This window comes from Epinephelus fuscoguttatus, linkage group LG21, assembly GCF_011397635.1.
Source record: "Epinephelus fuscoguttatus linkage group LG21, E.fuscoguttatus.final_Chr_v1".
NCBI classification, from domain to species: domain Eukaryota; kingdom Metazoa; phylum Chordata; class Actinopteri; order Perciformes; family Serranidae; genus Epinephelus; species Epinephelus fuscoguttatus.
Window position 1 is genome coordinate 4,622,325 of NC_064772.1, and position 19,244 is coordinate 4,641,568.

The 19,244-nt window shown below is 39.9% G+C and overlaps 1 protein-coding gene across 1 annotated transcript in view; it reads right to left on the reverse strand.

The window, feature by feature from the left end:
• dnah5l (dynein, axonemal, heavy chain 5 like) overlaps window positions 1-19,244 on the reverse strand; it is a 206,928-nt gene that overhangs the window by 33,394 nt on the left and 154,290 nt on the right. Inside the window, exons 80-90 of the mRNA XM_049565752.1 lie at window positions 13,996-14,190; window positions 13,738-13,893; window positions 13,389-13,571; window positions 5,995-6,165; window positions 5,609-5,860; window positions 5,257-5,383; window positions 5,039-5,160; window positions 4,808-4,957; window positions 3,737-3,901; window positions 2,361-2,578; window positions 467-522 (exon numbers count right to left, since the gene is read on the reverse strand). Of these exons, the coding sequence (XP_049421709.1) occupies window positions 467-522; window positions 2,361-2,578; window positions 3,737-3,901; window positions 4,808-4,957; window positions 5,039-5,160; window positions 5,257-5,383; window positions 5,609-5,860; window positions 5,995-6,165; window positions 13,389-13,571; window positions 13,738-13,893; window positions 13,996-14,190 (1,795 nt within the window). The remainder of the gene's footprint in view (window positions 1-466; window positions 523-2,360; window positions 2,579-3,736; window positions 3,902-4,807; window positions 4,958-5,038; window positions 5,161-5,256; window positions 5,384-5,608; window positions 5,861-5,994; window positions 6,166-13,388; window positions 13,572-13,737; window positions 13,894-13,995; window positions 14,191-19,244) is intronic.

Genomic DNA, 19,244 nt, shown 5'->3' on the forward strand with positions numbered 1-19,244 from the left:
TTTTGACTTAGTAAGTCATTATTTAAGTCATTATTTTGACTTAATATCTCATTATTTTGACTTAGCAAGTCATTATTTTGACTTAGTATCTCATTATTTTTGACTTAGTATGTCATTATTTTGACTTAGCAAGTCATTATTTTGACTTAGCGTCTCATTATTTTGACTTAGTAAGTCATTATTTAAGTCATTATTTTGACTTAGTAACTCATTACTTTGACTTAGCAAGTCATTATTTTGACTTAGTATCTCATTATTTTGACTTAGTAAGTCATTATTTTGACTTAGTATCTCATTATTTTGACTTATTAGATCTTAATTTTTTTCCATCAAGTGGCGGAAATGGGTTTCCATAGTACCCACATCTGCTAAAGTATAAAAAATAAAATGAAGGAGCAGGGCATAGGATCGGGGAAGATGATCAGGTGAAGATTTGGGTTTCTGAACTAGATAAAGAGTTTCTTACCAAGAGGAGGTTCATTAGTGAACTTGATGGAGGACTGAAGGAAGGTGATGGAGAATCTGTACACACACACACACACACACACACACACACACACACAGAGTGAAACTACAGATTTCCAGGACTCTCCACTACAGTTAAAGGTCATATGTATAGCTTTTTCATCAAAACGAATATTTTTAAAAAAAATAATACATCCATAGAACGTCTAGAAAAGTGTAGAATTAAAGTCTATATTTTCCTGAAAAAAAATAATTACAGTAGAGAAATAATTGTTTTAGAAATTTTGAGGGGTCCAAAACATTTCAATATTTTGATTTGGCTACGTTGGTTATGGGGTGGAGGGCCTCAGGGTTGCCAGATTGTGATAGCTGCAGAGGTATGGCGTTGTCCCAGCGCTATGCGTCGCAAATTCTAGCCGACCAACAGAGAAGCAAAACCAGAATCAACACTGGTTCAGCTTTTGATTGTTGGTGTCAGCTGAAGGCAGAAAAGGGGCTAAAAAGCCACGCAGAGGCTGCCACTTTCCTTCTGGACAGGTAAGCTAATGTTTGCTAACTAACGCAGCAGGGTTGTAAAAAGATATATATCTGCTGAATGTATCTAATATCTAGTAAAGCCGAACTAGTAATTACACTGCACCTAGATGAACTATGTTAAGAAAAAGTTAAAATGTTGGCTAATTTCTGATATTTTACCTAATACTTTAGAAATGGCGTTTTTGGGATGGTAACGTTAGTTTTTTGCAGCTTGTTGTAAAATAGAGTCGTAAAAAGATATATCTGCTGAATATATCTAATATCTAGTAAAGCCGAACTAGTAATTACACTGCACCTAGATGAACTATGTTAAGAAAAAGTTAAAATGTTGGCTAATTTCTGATATTTTACCTAATACTCTAGAAACTGCGTTTTTGGGATGGTAACGTTAGTTTTTTGCAGCTTGTTGTAAAATAGAGTCGTAAAAAGATATATCTGCTGAATATATCTAATATCTAGTAAAGTCGAACTAGTAATGACACTGCACCTAGATGAAATTGGTAAGAAAAAGTAAGGATGATGGTTAATTTCAGATATTTTATCTCTAGAAATGGCGTATTTGGGACTGTGATTCTTCCGGTTGTAGAGCTGTCAAATAGTGTCGTAAAAAAGTAAATCTACTGAATATATCAACTATCTAGTAAAGCCGAACTAGTAATGACACTGCATCTAGATGAAATATGTTAAGAAAAAGTAAGGATGATGGTTAATTTCAGATATTTTAGCAAGTTCTCTAGAAACTGTGTTTTTTGGGACTGTGATTGTTCCGGTTGTAGAGTTGTCAAATAGTGTTGTAAAAAGTAAATCTACTGAATATATCAAATATCTAGTACAGCCAAACTATCATGTTATTATTATTATTATTATTATTGGTGGGAAATTTTAACAGAGGAATATATTTGCCGTTTTAATATCAAGAACACTTTTGTGTTTTTGTGTGTATACAAGACGTTGTTGAATCAGGGAATCCGTGTGTCCACCATGACAAAGGATCCTAATTGACTAATTACGTTAGCGTTAGTGACGAGCAGAGCTAAAAATGCTTTACAGAGATTGTTACAGTGTGTTATAGGACGCACAAGAGAGGATTCATGATTTATTATTATTATTTTTTAATTACTGTTCCACAAAAGACTCTTCACTTGACATCGCTGTCTCCAGTGTCTGTTGTTTACAAACCTGGCAACCTACAGAACTGAAGAGTGGAGCGAGAGTGGGCGAGTGTGAGTGTGACACCTACTGACCGGGAAGTATGAATCCTACATCTATCATCTTTAAATCTTTAGTGTGTTATTTGTTCTGGTGTGATGAACACTGCAACTTCCAGAGTATGCCAGCAGGGGTTCGTTGTGTCTTACTTTGGGTGCACATCGGTTGTCAGCCACACTCGGAAACCTTTGTGCACGCTCTCTGGGGTTGCTGCGGTGACTGTCTCCAGCAGCTCGTCCAGGAAGTCCAGTCCCAGGTGGCAGTTCTGGAGGAGGAGCCAGCCGCCATCCGTCATGCTGTTGGCCAATAGCCTGCGAGCGTGAATCTCCTGGCCTTGCCCCATGGAAATGGGACGGCACGGTGCCCCCTGCAGGCAGAGAGTTCATCCATCTGTTCTCATGCTTATATCCATCCATGTTCAACCTACTCATCCATATTTTTATATATCTAAGACTTGGTGTTAGGGTTAGGGTTTCGCTATTTTCAGACATCCAGGTCTTTTAAAAGCAGGATCTCAGTCTGAACCAATTTTTAGGCTTTTGGTAATAAAAGAGTCAATGGATGATGGGTTTTCCAAGTCAAATTTTGATTTGAAGTACTCTGAATTATTGACATTTTAAAGCAGCTTTTCACCTGGTTTTTGATATTCAAAAATACTAATAAAAATCACAGGACTTAAGAGTGACTACAATGAGCCATATTTAATCAGTGTACACTTCGTTCTTTTTCTTTTTTCCGTTTCAAAACCAAATCAGAAAACAATCTTGTTTTTCTGTTTTAAAACCAGAACAGAAAAGCGGGAAAACAGAACAACAGAAATCACATGTTTTGTAGTTGTGTTTTGGTTTTAAAATTAAAACCGAAGTGCGGCCATAACTAGGCTAAAAGTAGTTGAGAATGGAGCGCTCCTCTGTGAAGTTCAAAAGTTCCTCCGCAGATCTCCCAGCATTCCCCGAATTTATCCAAATATCACAATAACAAAACAAAGAAGTTAAAAACTTCATTTTCGCGTTCTTCTGTTTTAATTTAAAAAAACAAAAAACAAATACGAAACGTGGGATTTCTGTTGTTCCGTTTTCCCGTTTTTCTGTTCTGGTTTTAAAACAGAAAAATTAGATTGTTTTTCTGTTTTTCTGACTTGGTTTTGAAACGGAAAAACGAAAGAACAAAGGGTACACTGATTATATTTATATCCTACCCAACTTCTATCGATTTATTGATCCATTAACTGTTAATCATCATCGATACTTCGTCTATCTTCTCTGTCTCCATCCACCCACATCAATCTCTCAATCCCTTCATACATTTCTGTCCATTATCTGATCATCTATATGTTTTTTTAATGCTCCCCCCTTTCCCTGATCAATTCATTATCTCCTATTGCACCCATCTACTGTAATTTCCCGTATTTAAATATCCCAACCCTTCATCCTCCCATCAATTATGTTTCCTCCATCCACTGATTCATTTTCCACATTAATCTTTATCTCTCCACCCATTGCATTCATTCATCCCATTCATGCACCTTGTTCTTGGCCAGCCTCTCTATGTTTTCAGTTGGATCAGAGCCCATCGACAGCAGACAGACCATCGGCGTCCTGTTGTCGCTCTCTGCCAACATGGCGTCCAAGTCCAGAACCAAACCTTCAGCATACTGCTGACCCAGAGAGTCCGAGATGTAGCAACGCGCCTGGTCAACACACACACAAATACACACACTATTTCATTCTCACTGCCAGAGTGCTAGCATCACACTGCAGGGAACAAAAGAGTGCTGGCGTCACACTGTAGGGAACTAGAGAGTACAGGTGTTTCACTGTAGGGAATAAGAGAGAGCTGCTGTCATAATGTAAGAAACTAGAGAGTCCGAGCGGTACATTGTAGGACCAAGAGAATGCCTGTGTTACATTGTAGGGAAGGAGAGAGTGCCAGTGTTACATTGATGGGAACTAGAGAGTGCCAGTGTTACACTGTAGGGACCTAGAGAGTGCCGGTGTAGGGAACACGACAAAGTAAACAAACTTGTGCTGTAGCATACATGTTATGGGCAGACAGAGTGTTGTTTGTGGTATTGAAGAATAAGGATCACACCAGCATCTAAACTGCCTGATGTGACATTTGCAGGTACGTTTACATGCTGTTTAAAGTGCAACTGAGCAGCTCATTTAGCAGTCTGCAGCCTGCAAACTGACATCAACAGAGCACTTTTTCCCCAGTTAATGTTTATTTGATGGATCGTTCAACATGCTAAGGTGCAGGACAAGATATGTGTTCATGTTTGTAAGTTAGATAAGAAGGAGACTTCAGCAGAAAAGATAGTGTGGTTTTTCTTATTCAGAATCTGTGTGTGACATTGATTGAAGATTTGATTGGCCTTATTAAAATAAGGTCTCTTACTCAGGGGCGCCATCAAGAAACAAAAAAACACAAAACATAAATTTCTCGCTTGTGATTTAATGATTAATGAACACTTCCACTAAACATATTGGTTTAATCCCTACATTTGAGTATAAACTCAAATGAATTAAGCAGTGGTGTGGTCTTAGTTATATTTGCCTTGCCCTTATTTATATACTTCAGTGTTTCGCAGTCAGACCTGAGCGGTGGTTCTGTCGGGACACCAGCTCCGGATGAGCAGAAGCTTCTGGAAGGTGTTGAGCTTTTCCTCATACCCATCAGGCAGTGTTGCATGCTCTGGCGTTGGATGGTCAAACCACGTCCTCCAGGCACGCTCGTTCTGGCTCACCTGGACACACGAAAACATAACTGCTGTAGGTCTGTGTGTTCCAGATTTACCTGCTCCAATGTTAACACACCCGGATTCTACCTGGGTCAGGATCTGGGTGAACGGCAGCAGGCTGGACAGCTGCACCAGGTTGAGCCAGGTCTGATCTAGGATCCAGCGCCGTGGTTTGGATTCTACAGAGTTGAGATCCAAAGAGGCTCCGCCTACGGAGATAGCATTTACTGTCAAATGACTTGAGTAAGTAAAGAAAAGAAAAGAATGGAGAGAGAGGAGGAGGAAGAAGAAGATGAATGTGTGACCTTTGATAAAGGTGAGCACTTCGGGGTGCGAGATGTTTCTGGCCTGGAGGTCGATCTTTAGAGCCAACAGCAAAGTGAAAAGCAGTTTGTGTTCCTCATACAGACTCCTGGCTGTGTAACAGTACACCTGAGGGAGGGACAAACAGGTAGTCAGCAGGATACTGCACATCCAATCAAAACCTAAATCACAGCATACTTCTATAGGCTCGGGTTGCCATAGTGAGTGATGACTGGACAGATAAAAAGGTCAGAATCACCGCCAACAAATAACTAATTGCAGATTTGATCATCTCTGTATGGTTTACAGGTCACATGTTTGGTTTGGACTAAAGGTCTTGCTGGTGAGCAGCACCTGGTAGGTGAGGAAGTTGATGATGTTGCTGATGCGTTTGGAGGTGACCTGCGACTTGGCAGAGTTCTGCATGGACGAGTCAAACAGCCCCAGGAACTGACGCAAAGACGTCTGGTACATAACGTTGACCAGCGACATCTCCACAATCAGGAAGTAGAGGATGCTGCCCCTGGTGGCCACCGGCCGGTACTCCTCCCTGGCCTGGTTGATCTTCACCTCCGTTTCTGCTGCAACTGACAGCTTCTCACTCACCTTGAAGACAAGTAGACCAGATTGTTTTGTTCATCTTTAGTTATTGTTCTTCAGTCAGCGAGACTTTGCTTTATTTTGTGTTGGACGACGGAGGAAAAGGGACGTTAAAACAGTGGGTGGACAGGGAGCAGTACCTCCTGAGCAGTGGTTTTGGTGACCCTCAGAACCTCTATCAGAGACTCGTCCTCCACCAAGGACCCCTGGGTGCTGGTCAGCCTGAACAGCAAACTGTCCTCCAGCTCCTGCATCTTCCTCTTGTTGGCTGTCACCTCCTCTAAGAGCTTCACTCGCTCCGCCTCCAACTCCTAAAGGGACCCACAGGGTAGACGCTTCAGATTTATGTATTTATGTAGAGGGTTTAAGTTTTGGACTTGAGTAGGTGTCACTGCACAGGCATTAATTTATGATTAAAAGTCATGCTTTTTACATTGTTACACAGTTTATCCTGAATGTACAAATATACTGATACCTCAGTAGACATAAATCCTTCTTACAGGGAAAGGAAGGTTGAATTCAAGCTAACAATCACACTGATTACAGAGTTTATGGTATCGGCTGAGGATGGAAAAACAGAGTCTGCACACTATGCTATGTTTAATTAAAATCAATTAAATATTCATGGGAGACTAGTCTAGTGTGCAGACTGACTTTTTTTTGTCTTTGCATGATCTCTTGTCCAGCAACTAGTGTTCATTATCTGGATGTGTGTGCTTTTGTTTACCTTTTGGTATCAGCTGAAACATGGGACTGATAAACGGGTGCAATTTTTGATGCAAATTGCTTTCATTGGATCACTGGATTCAATTATTTTCCAGTCCTTATTATTTTTAAACATATTCACAAATGCAAAATAACCCAAAATAATGGAATACATAATTAAAGCTGACTCTAAGAGCATGTTTTTTATGTTTATTAAAAACATTAATTAATAAAAAATAGTGGCTATTTAGGTGTCAAACAAGGCAATGTTCAGACTGCATGCAAAAGTTGCCTAAATGAGTTTTGTTTGCTCATATGTGACTTAGATCTGTTTTTGTTTTTTTCATACAGTGTGACAAGCACACATCACATGGAATGTGATCTTTTCATATCTGATTTGGGCAGCTTTCATAAGCTTCCCTTCTCTGTAGAAGGTGTAAAGCGGCAAACGGGAAATTAACACGTTCTCTTTGGACATGTTGGAAATTGTTTACTTATTGGAAGAGTGTATTTGAATGTTTCTCTAATGCATTAAGAAGAACTGGTAACTTAGCCCACTAGTTGCTGTCTTAACTGCCACAAGTGTGTTACCTTTGGCAGGCAATCAGGCTGTTTCATTTGGTATGGTTGTGGCAAGGAAACTTATTCTACTTATGTGGCAGTCATTCTGTGCACCAACATATGGTATGTGGAAAAGACAGCTGGTGAATGTACTGGACTTAGAAAGGTTAAGGTTCTCTAATAAGAATAGGACTCAAATATTTGTCAGAATTTCAGAGTTTGGAGCCCTGTACTTGACTATCTCAAGGCTAGTTGATTGTACTGGTCTCACTGAGTAGCAGTATAACCTCTATCGCTGTGTATATGCATGGATGTTGTGCATGGATGTTGTCCTTGGACATGTTTTTTTTTTTTTTTTGTTTGTTTTTCTACCTGTAAAGATATTTGTTGCTGAGTTGCTGCAATGATGAAGTAAGAATTTGTTTAATATTGAAAATCCTAAAATAAAGATTAAAAAAAACAGATACAGGTCTGATATTTGCAAAGCGACTTCAGTCTGAACAGACTTGTGATATCATGTGACTTATATGCGACCAAGTTTTTTTGGCTTGAGAATTTTTGTGGAGAGGTGCTGGCAGATGTAGTTTAAAGTAGCCCCTGACACCCCGAAATTATGGATAAACTCTTGTTTCAGTGAAGCACCATGTCATTATCCCACCACTCCTGACTCCTACTCCATATCCACACACGCCTCCATACAGATGCTGTGCCATCAATCGGAAATGCTGAACTAGGGTAGCAGATGCTTAAAATTACTGTATCTTAGGTAAAGTCATAACCACAAGAACAAACAGGCTTGAAGTTTTACAAACAGACTACGATTCTACAGACATCATTTTCTTAAAGCAAGCTGATCAGTCTGACAATTTTACTATGAAGCAGCTAACTATTTTTCATGCAAGACAGCACAACTGGAAGTCTGTTCGCTCTCTACAGGAAGGGCCAGAGCCGTCTCTATTTTCTGAGGCGACTGAGGTCCTTCAACATCTGCCGGACTATGCTCAGGATTTTCTATGAGTCTGTGGTGGCCAGTGCTATCCTCTATGCTGTTGTGTGCTGGGGCAGCAGGCTGAGGGTGGCGGACGCCAACAGACTCAACAAACTGATCCCCAAGGCCAGTGACGTTGTGGGAACGGAGTGTGACTCTCTGATGGTGGTGTCAGAGAGGAGGATACTGTCTAAGCTACGAACTATCTTGGACAATGTATCATACCCACTCCACCATGTGCTGGTCAGGCACAGGAGTACTTTCAGTGGGAGACTCATACCACCAAGATGTACCACTGAGCGCCACAGGAAATCATTCCTGCCTGTGGCCATCAAACTGTACAACTCCTCCCTCTGAGTGGCCCTGAGACTTCTTCACACACTGCAATAATTTAATTTAACTTGTGCAATAACCCCATTCACCCTGACTGTATACATTCTGTTTGTGTAAATATTCTTGTTCAGTTTACAATATGTATATATATATATATATATATATATATATATATATATATACACATATGTATATATATATATATATATATATATATATGTGTGTATATATGTATATATGTATATACATACAGTACAGGCCAAAAGTTTGGACACACCTTCTCATTCAATGCGTTTTCTTTATTTTCATGACTATTTACATTGTAGATTCTCACTGAAGGCATCAAAACTATGAATAAACACATGTGGAGTTATGTACTTAACAAAAAAAGGTGAAATAACTGAAAACATGTTTTATATTCTAGTGTCTTCAAAATAGCCACCCTTTGCTCTGATTACTGCTTTGCACACTCTTGGCATTCTCTCCATGAGCTTCAAGAGGTAGTCCCCTGAAATGGTTTTCCAACAGTCTTGAAGGAGTTCCCAGAGGTGTTTAGCACTTGTTGGCCCCTTTGCCTTCACTCTGCGGTCCAGCTCACCCCAAACCATCTCGATTGGGTTCAGGTCTGGTGACTGTGAAGGCCAGGTCATCTGCTGCAGCACTCCATCACTCTCCTTCTTGGTCAAATAGCCCTTACACAGCCTGGAGGTGTGTTTGGGGTCATTGTCCTGTTGAAAAATAAATGATCGTCCAACTAAACGCAAACCGGATGGGATGGCATGCCGCTGCAGGATGCTCTGGTAGCCATGCTGGTTCAGTGTGCCTTCAATTTTGAATAAATCCCCAACAGTGTCACCAGCAAAACACCCCCACACCATCACACCTCCTCCTCCATGCTTCACAGTGGGAACCAGGCATGTGGAATCCATCCGTTCACCTTTTCTGCGTCTCACAAAGACACGGCGGTTGGAACCAAAGATCTCAAATTTGGACTCATCAGACCAAAGCACAGATTTCCACTGGTCTAATGTCCATTCCTTGTGTTTCTTGGCCCAAACAAATCTCTTCTGCTTGTTGCCTCTCCTTAGCAGTGGTTTCCTAGCAGCTATTTGACCATGAAGGCCTGATTCGCGCAGTCTCCTCTTAACAGTTGTTCTAGAGATGGGTCTGCTGCTAGAACTCTGTGTGGCATTCATCTGGTCTCTGATCTGAGCTGCTGTTAACTTGCGATTTCTGAGGCTGGTCACTCGGATGAACTTATCCTCAGAAGCAGAGGTGACTCTTGGTCTTCCTTTCCTGGGTCGGTCCTCATGTGTGCCAGTTTCGTTGTAGCGCTTGATGGTTTTTGCGACTCCACTTGGGGACACATTTAAAGTTTTTGCAATTTTCCGGACTGACTGACCTTCATCTCTTAAAGTAATGATGGCCACTGGTTTTTCTTTAGTTAGCTGATTGGTTCTTGCCATAATATGAATTTTAACAGTTGTCCAATAGGGCTGTCGGCTGTGTATTAACCTGACTTCTGCACAACACAACTGATGGTCCCAACCCCACTGATAAAGCAAGAAATTCCACTAATTAACCCTGATAAGGCACACCTGTGAAGTGGAAACCATTTCAGGGGACTACCTCTTGAAGCTCATGGAGAGAATGCCAAGAGTGTGCAAAGCAGTAATCAGAGCAAAGGGTGGCTATTTTGAAGAAACTAGAATATAAAACATGTTTTCAGTTATTTCACCTTTTTTTGTTAAGTACATAACTCCACATGTGTTCATTCATAGTTTTGATGCCTTCAGTGAGAATCTACAATGTAAATAGTCATGAAAATAAAGAAAACGCATTGAATGAGAAGGTGTGTCCAAACTTTTGGCCTGTACTGTATATATATATATATATATATATATATACACGGTGGAAAAAAGTTTTTGGACACCCTTAAAATTTTACACAATCTCAAATATTATCATGAAATATTTGTGGAAAAATCTTTTTTGTGTTTCAAAAGGTGTGGCTGCATTAGACAGATACAAACAAATACAAATTATATTTTTTTGTTTATTGTTTACAAGAAAAACTAACAAAACTAAATTCTTGACAGTTTCAATATGTCAGTTCTCAACATTGTCGGTATCAAAGTCAACAAATAACAGAGAATGTGTTCAAAACTGAACAAAAATAAATAAACCATCACATCATCAAATTAATATTTAGTAGTCCTGCCATTGGCACGTAGTAGAACTGGCATGTTCCCCACGAGCCTTTCACACTGTTGAAATCTTGTCCCATTCTTCTTGAATTACTGCTTTTAATTCTTCTAAATTCTTTGGTTTATGCTTTGAAACAGACCTTTTGATAATCCACCACAGATTTTCAATGGGGCTCATGTCCGGGGATTGAGCTGGCCACTCTAAGACCTGGATACTGTGCTCCTGCAGCCAAGTTCTACTGGCCTTGGATGTGCGGCAAGGAGCATTATCTTGTTGAAACATCCAGTTTTTACCTCGACGGAACAGTGCACGTGCAGAAGGGAGCATGTGGGTTTCGAGAATGGTACAATACTTGGTAGAGTTCAATGTGCCATCACAGACAGTGAGATGACCAACACCAGCAGCACTCATGCATCCCCAAACCATGATACTGCCTCCACCATGCTTGACAGTAGGTACTGTACATGCTGGAGATAATGCTTCGCCTGGCCTTCTGCGTACCCTCACATTAGTAGGAGGAAGATAAAGCTGGAAACTGGACTCATCTGACCACAAAATCTTCTTCCAATTCCTGGCTGTCCAGCTCTTGTGTGCCTGGGCCCAATGACGCCGGGCTAAGCTCTGTCTCTCATTGATCAGGGGCTTCTTGATAGCCTTATAGGACCTTAAGCCATGATCTAAAAGTCGGCCACGTACAGTGTGGGTGGAACACTGGACACCAGTTTGGTTTGACCACTGCTGCTGAGGCTCCTGTGATGTCATTCGGCAGTTTTGCCTGCACATGCGGATCAGGATGCGGCCATTTCTTGCTGAAGAAACCCTTGGACGCCCAGATCTTGGTTTGTCTTCCAAGCTGTTGGTTCGTCTGTATTTCTGCAGAGTGTATCCAACTGCTGAAGGACTGCATGTGCACTTCCTGGCTATCTGGCGGCAGCTGTACCCTTCCTGGCTGAGAATCTTTATCTTCAGGCGTGTTTCCTGCGTTAGGTTCCTTGTTTTAGCCATTTTTGTGTCTGAAGAACTTTCAAATGTGCTGGCTTTATGTAGACACGAAGCTTGGCAACAAAAATTGTGTCTTTTAATAAAAAGAACGACCTTCATCACTGGTACCAAAATGACCCAATACTCAAAATTTCTTATGTATTTTTGTGGAACCAATCAATTTTAAGTTTTTAATGGCTTTTTTTTAGGATTCATTTAGTATTTTGGCTGCGACTGTACTAAAAGAAATTGCACTTGAAGACCTGAGAGTGATTCTTAATGCAATATTTCACAAATGCATGGGGTGTCCGAAAACTTTTTTCCACCACTGTATATATATATATATATATATATATATATATATGTGTATATATATATATGTGTATATATATATATATATATATATATATATATATATATTTATTTATTTACATTTATATATATATATATATATATATATATATATATATATATATATATATATATATATATGTATTTATTTATTTACATTTATGTTTGTTAATAATTCCTGTTTATTTAACTATATATTTGTTAATACTATTGTTTAAATTTCTTATATTTTCACGTATCTTTCCTCTCTTGCAAGGAGCACCTGTAACATAAATAATTTCCCCTCTGGGATCAATAAAGTATTTCTGATTCTGATTCTGATTCTGATTCTGCATGAGAACAGTAAAGGCCATTGGCTAACCTAAATACATAAATGACTGGGTTTACTGATGCATTCCAAACACCTGGACTGGAACACAGCACCTTAGAGACAAAGTTCAAGCTCTGACAACAGTCGTCCTACAAGAATGATTGTTTGGAAAGAGGTCACACAGATGCAGGATCCATATTTTGCTCTCCACAGAATCAAACCAGTTTCTAATTGTAAGTGTCACAAAACGGTCAAATTCGTGTACATTATGGCACTTTTGGCATTGCTTATCGTACTTCGTACAGAGGGCAAAATTATTGTACAAATGCGATAATTACTGTAAATCTGGCAACACAGGCTCACAAATTTGCTGACATTCACTGCATATCAACTTATAAATGAAACTGGCTTCCATGTTTAAATCTATACAACAGTGTTCTACATGTAAAGTCTTTGTTATTGTTCTTTGCTCATTCAGGTCAGTTCAGAACCATGACCAGTTCACACTGGAAGCTGATAACTGCCATATTTAAAAGATAATGTGAACAGACAAACAGAAACTAAAATCACTGCCTCATGGTTTATGAATCCACGAAACAGTCAGGTTTCAGTTACAGTTCACATCCATGTCAGTCCAGACTCATATGTAGCCATGACAGTTGGCAGTGCTTCAAATATGGATGTTGCTGCAAAGAAGCTTCAGAAGATCTAAACAATCAGCACAGTTCCAAGGTGGACACCCACCTTATCCCTTTCCGTTCTTGTGATATGGTGAGATGATGCTAAGTAACAGCTAGAAAAGTATTTTTACAGAACATTATGATGTCACAGTGAAGATGACCTTTGGCCTTGTGGATATAAAATGTTATCACTTCATCATTTTATACAATTAGATATTTGATCCAATTTGATTTGATCTGACTGTTGACCTCTGACCACCAAAATCTAATCAGTTCATCACTGAGTCCAAGTGAATGTTTGTGCCAGATTTGAAGAAATACCCTACAGTTGTGCTTGAGATATCGTATTTACAAAAATGGGCCTAGGTAGCCAACTAACTAATTCGCTAACTGGCTACTGCCAGCTTGGTGTAGTGACCTGTTTCTCCAGCAGTATGACTCGCCCCAGCAGCTGGTCCTCCAAGCCTCGCTGGGTAACGGTGAAGTCGACCACAGCCGCCCTGGCACTGACCTCGGGACTGTATGCCGGGTTGGCCAGCTTGGTGGTGATGTAGAGTGTGAAGCCCTTCATCACATCCACCTCCTTATCTCCCACCTTCACCTGTGGGAGGAAGAAGAATTCACATCAACAAAGCAATGATACGTTTATTTTCTTCTATAATCAAACTTAATATATACAGAGATCTGATATGACAGAGTGAGTTAAAATGTTTTGCTATATTCTTAGATTCATGTAGGAGAAAAAGGAAAATTCACATATCTCCTACTTTATAAGTTGATCCAGACTTAATGTAGTTTTTGTCCAGTATGTTATCCAGGACGGGGTCCAGTTCCTCTCCTATGTCCTCCAGCAGCAGAGGACGCCCCAGAGACAGACTGTCCTCCAGGTGGGAACGGAAATACTTATGGTTCAGAGACGTCACCTGGGACACAGAGGAACACAACCACCAATTAGGAGAACATTCAGTTTCATTTTGACTTCCTGTGTCTTTGTTTTATTTCAACATGACGTTTTGTGACCTCACCTGCAGCTGCTGGTCTCTCTCTCTGTTCTGGATCCAGGTCTTGCCCTGACCCTGGGGGTCTATCAGCAGTGGGTAACGGGACGCCTTTGTCACCACGATGCCGTTCTGGATGGACAGGTCATCGCTGGGTAAACCCTGCAGGTTCCACTCACTCACTGTGGGGTTGTCCACCAACAGACCAATCACGTTTAAGTCCTGCAGTAGATTAGAATTTCTTCCTCACATCTGTTCTGCACCAACAATATTTTAGTGTTTGCATTTCCAAGATTCACACTTCTCTTCAATTAATTAGTTTGGCTTAAAGTGTGACATTTACGGTCAGTAAAACATCACAATATAATAGTCTATCCTGACTGAACACATAAGAAAATTTAGTAAAAACTTTATAGGAAACATTTTTATGTATTATCCTGCTTTGTTTAACTTATCATAAATTCTCAAAGCTCACATTTAAATAGCAGGCAGACATGAACCTAATGTGGTAGAATTATCTGTATTATGAAAGCTCACTTAATGAATTCAGAATAATGTTCATGTCCAGAGTAATTCCTAAGTACAACAGAGTCTTGTCAAACTCACCCCTCATAAAGAAAGAGACAAAAATATAATGAAATTTATTTATCCAGCGGAAGATACTAGAATTATCGCCTCACGGCTGTATGCCTCTACTAACCTGTCAAGTTGCAGTTACAGTTTCCATCCATGTCTGCAAAAACATGGATGCTTCACACACAGAAGATGTATACAATTAGCACAGTTTCAAGATTAGAGTCACCAATTCAGTAACTGACCAAATGTCTGACCAAGTGTTTTTGCAGAACGTTATGATGTCACAATGAAGTTGACCTTTGAACTTTTGGATATGAAATATCATCGCTTTATCATTTGATCATTTGGAGTTACAGCCAAAAACATGTTTTGTAGGGTCACAACTGACCCTTGACCCTCAACCATCAAATTCTAATTAGTTTATTCTCAAGTACAGGTGGACGTTTATAACAAATTTGAGGAAACTCCCTCAAGGCCTTCCTGAGATGTTGTTTTCACGAGAATGAGACCAGCACAAAGTCACAATGACCTTTACCACCAAATTCTCATCAGTTCATTTGTGATTTAAAGTGGACGTTTGTGCCAAATTTGAAGAAATTCCTTCAAAGTCCTCTTGACATAACACGTTAACAAGAGTGAGACAGACACAAGTTCACAGTGACCTTGACCTTTGAACACAAAAACCTAATCAGTTCATCAATGAGTGAGAGTGGACATATGTGCCAAATGTAAAGAAATTCTCTTGAGGTGTTCTTGAGATACCACGCTTACAAGAATGGGACATGAGAACATATGGACGTATAAACAGACAATCTGAAAACATAATTCCTTCGGCTGAGGCTATCGCAGACGCAGATGCATACTTAACAATCAAAGCTCGTCTCTAATGTAAGCCTGTTTAAAGGTTTAGTTCTCTTTGTATTTATTCAGTAAAATTACTACATCTAGTTTACTTAAGTTGGCTGAGGAGGTTTTGTTTGCACTCCTGTTGGGTAACAAGATATCAAACAATTTTCAACAAACTACAGTGAACCTATGGTGGAAAGTTCAGCTTTGAATTCTTCCTGAACTGTTTTAATTTGTAGATACATTATCAATTTGACAGAAACTACAAAAACTTTGAATACAGTTTAGATCTCCAACTAAAATGCTGGTTCAAATAGATACTTGCCGATGCGCTTATATGATATAAATAAACTCATTTCTGAGGGGGAACACAGGTGAGACAGTTTTCGGGTATTCAGATTATGATCAGAGCATAAAAAAGAGACATTTAAAGAAACATTAAAGGAGACCTATTATGCCTTTTGGGAGGTTCCCTCTTCATTAGTGTGTTAATTAGCATTTTTCTGCCTCTATATAGTCTCGCCACCAGACAATCAAAGATCTCCGCCTTCTGATAGTCTGGGGACACTCCTTTCTAAAGTGTGTTTAACACGCCGGCGAAAACGGCCGGCAACAATACAACGCCTCTTGCATTTTTGAAAAGGACACGCCTTCTCGGAAATGTGCGCTCCCCCTTTTTTCATCTGCAAGGAAACAAACACACAGAGAGCTTGAAAATGGATGCCGAGAGATTAAACTCCGTTTTATCAAACGTGTGCTCATCCGTGAAGAAAATATTTTTTCCAGCGGATGTCTTAGTTACAACATGATTGAGCTAACTGGAGTAGTTTCATGTCGTATCCGACAATGGGAGGCTTTTAACAGATGACGTCCTGATGTTAGCTTTGCTGCTAGTGTTAGCTGTCCCTGTCAACTGATGCTTTCTAGACATTGTGATTTCCCAAAACTGAATAAATACCACACATAGCAACACAAAACTGCTTTGCTAGCTCAATCATGTTGTAACTAAGATATCTGCTGGACAAGATATTTTTTTCACGGACCGTTTAATGAGTTATTACCTACTACAGACACCGCTAACGGCTAACAGGGCTAACAGCTAACGGTTAGCCCAGCTAAACGTGCACACAGAAATAGTAATGTTTGTTCAATCATTGTGTTTATAGACTTTACAAACACCGCATTAGTCTAAATGGTGATACAGTAATGTGAAAAATGTGATACGTAGGCTATATATATATATATATATACAGTACAGGCCAAAAGTTTGGACACACCTTCTCATTCAATGCATTTTCTTTATTTTCATGACTATTTACATTGTAGATTCTCACTGAAGGCATCAAAACTATGAATGAACACATGTGGAGTTATGTACTTAACAAAAAAAGGTGAAATAACTGAAAACATGTTTTATATTCTAGTTTCTTCAAAATAGCCACCCTTTGCTCTGATTACTGCTTTGCACACTCTTGGCATTCTCTCCATGAGCTTCAAGAGGTAGTCACCTGAAATGGTTTCCACTTCACAGGTGTGCCTTATCAGGGTTAATTAGTGGAATTTCTTGCTTTATCAATGGGGTTGGGACCATCAGTTGTGTTGTGCAGAAGTCAGGTTAATACACAGCCGACAGCCCTATTGGACAACTGTTAAAATTCATATTATGGCAAGAACCAATCAGCTAACTAAAGAAAAACGAGTGGCCATCATTACTTTAAGAAATGAAGGTCAGTCAGTCCGGAAAATTGCAAAAACTTTAAATGTGTCCCCAAGTGCAGTCGCAAAAACCATCAAGCGCTACAACGAAACTGGCACACATGAGGACCGACCCAGGAAAGGAAGACCAAGAGTCACCTCTGCTTCTGAGGATAAGTTCATCCGAGTCACCAGCCTCAGAAATCGCAAGTTAACAGCAGCTCAGATCAGAGACCAGATGAATGCCACACAGAGTTCTAGCAGCAGACCCATCTCTAGAACAACTGTTAAGAGGAGACTGAGCGAATCAGGCCTTCATGGTCAAATAGCTGCTAGGAAACCACTGCTAAGGAGAGGCAACAAGCAGAAGAGATTTGTTTGGGCCAAGAAACACAAGGAATGGACATTAGACCAGTGGAAATCTGTGCTTTGGTCTGACGAGTCCAAATTTGAGATCTTTGGTTCCAACCGCCGTGTCTTTGTGAGACGCAGAAAAGGTGAACGGATGGATTCCACATGCCTGGTTCCCACTGTGACGCATGGAGGAGGAGGTGTGATGGTGTGGGGGTGTTTTGCTGGTGACACTGTTGGGGATTTATTCAAAATTGAAGGCACACTGAACCAGCATGGCTACCACAGCATCCTGCAGCGACATGCCATCCCATCCCATCCGGTTTGCGTTTAGTTGGACGATCATTTATTTTTCAACAGGACAATGACCCCAAACACACCTCCAGGCTGTGTAAGGGCTATTTGACCAAGAAGGAGAGTGATGGAGTGCTGCGGCAGATGACCTGGCCTCCACAGTCACCGGACCTGAACCCAATCGAGATGGTTTGGGGTGAGCTGGACCGCAGAGTGAAGGCAAAGGGGCCAACAAGTGCTAAACACCTCTGGGAACTCCTTCAAGACTGTTGGAAAACCATTTCAGGTGACTACCTCTTGAAGCTCATCCAGAGAATGCCAAGAGTGTGCAAAGCAGTAATCAGAGCAAAGGGTGGCTATTTTGAAGAAACTAGAATATAAAACATGTTTTCAGTTATTTCACCTTTTTTTGTTAAGTACATAACTCCACATGTGTTCATTCATAGTTTTGATGCCTTCAGTGAGAATCTACAATGTAAATAGTCATGAAAATAAAGAAAATGCATTGAATGAGAAGGTGTGTCCAAACTTTTGGCCTGTACTGTATATATATATATATATATATATATATATAGACTCAACACTCTCGTGACTCTGTTATTACAGAGGAATCTGAGCAAAATGCATTATTTTAGTTTATATTTACCCTCAGCAAAGGCTGTAAAAACAGACCCTATATGCAGTAATTTGTAAATAATTTTATTTTATTACCAACATAATAAAAAAAATATTTTAAAAAATGAAATACTTATGGCAACACCTGAAATACAAGAAAGGTGGATTCAGGGAAGCACTTAATTTAAAAACACAAGGAAATCAATATTTAGGTTCAATATTTTACAGACTGTCGATGACCTGATGAGGCTCATCTTCTCCAAAATTCCCATCCCAAAGGACCTGGCATCCCAGTATGAGAGACCCTCAAAGGAGGAAGTGGTTGCCTTACAAATCTCTCACTTCAGCCAAGGGGCAGCACTAGGCCAACGCAGTGACCAGCCAGATCAGGAAACTCTATCCAACACAGGATGGGATGAACGCTTGAATGGAAAGAATTGGACACTATTAGTGTTGCAGATAAATCACTGCTGTGTTTATATTTAAATATCTATCTATTGTATATTATTTAGTACATTTCTTGTAGTTTTTGTTTTTTACATTTGCTAAAAATAAAGTTCTTTTGACAAAAGACTTATTTGTCATTTGTGGGTTTTTTGGTATAATGAAACCTTAGTGTTCAGAATTGAGTCTACACAGTTGTGAATGTTCTGTGGGGTGTACAGATTCACCAGGCCTGGATGGTGTATCAAACATGTAGGATGAACTGGAACCTGGTCCATTACCCCAAAACCTAATAGATAAAAAAAGACACAAGGCATACTGTTTCAAAAGTAAGCAAATATAGACTCAGGAGACAACATCACTGCATAGAACAAATACTGATCCAGGAAGCAACATGCATTTTACTATGAAACTTTGATTTCATATAAATGCTGTGGAGAAACTGTGATACACTG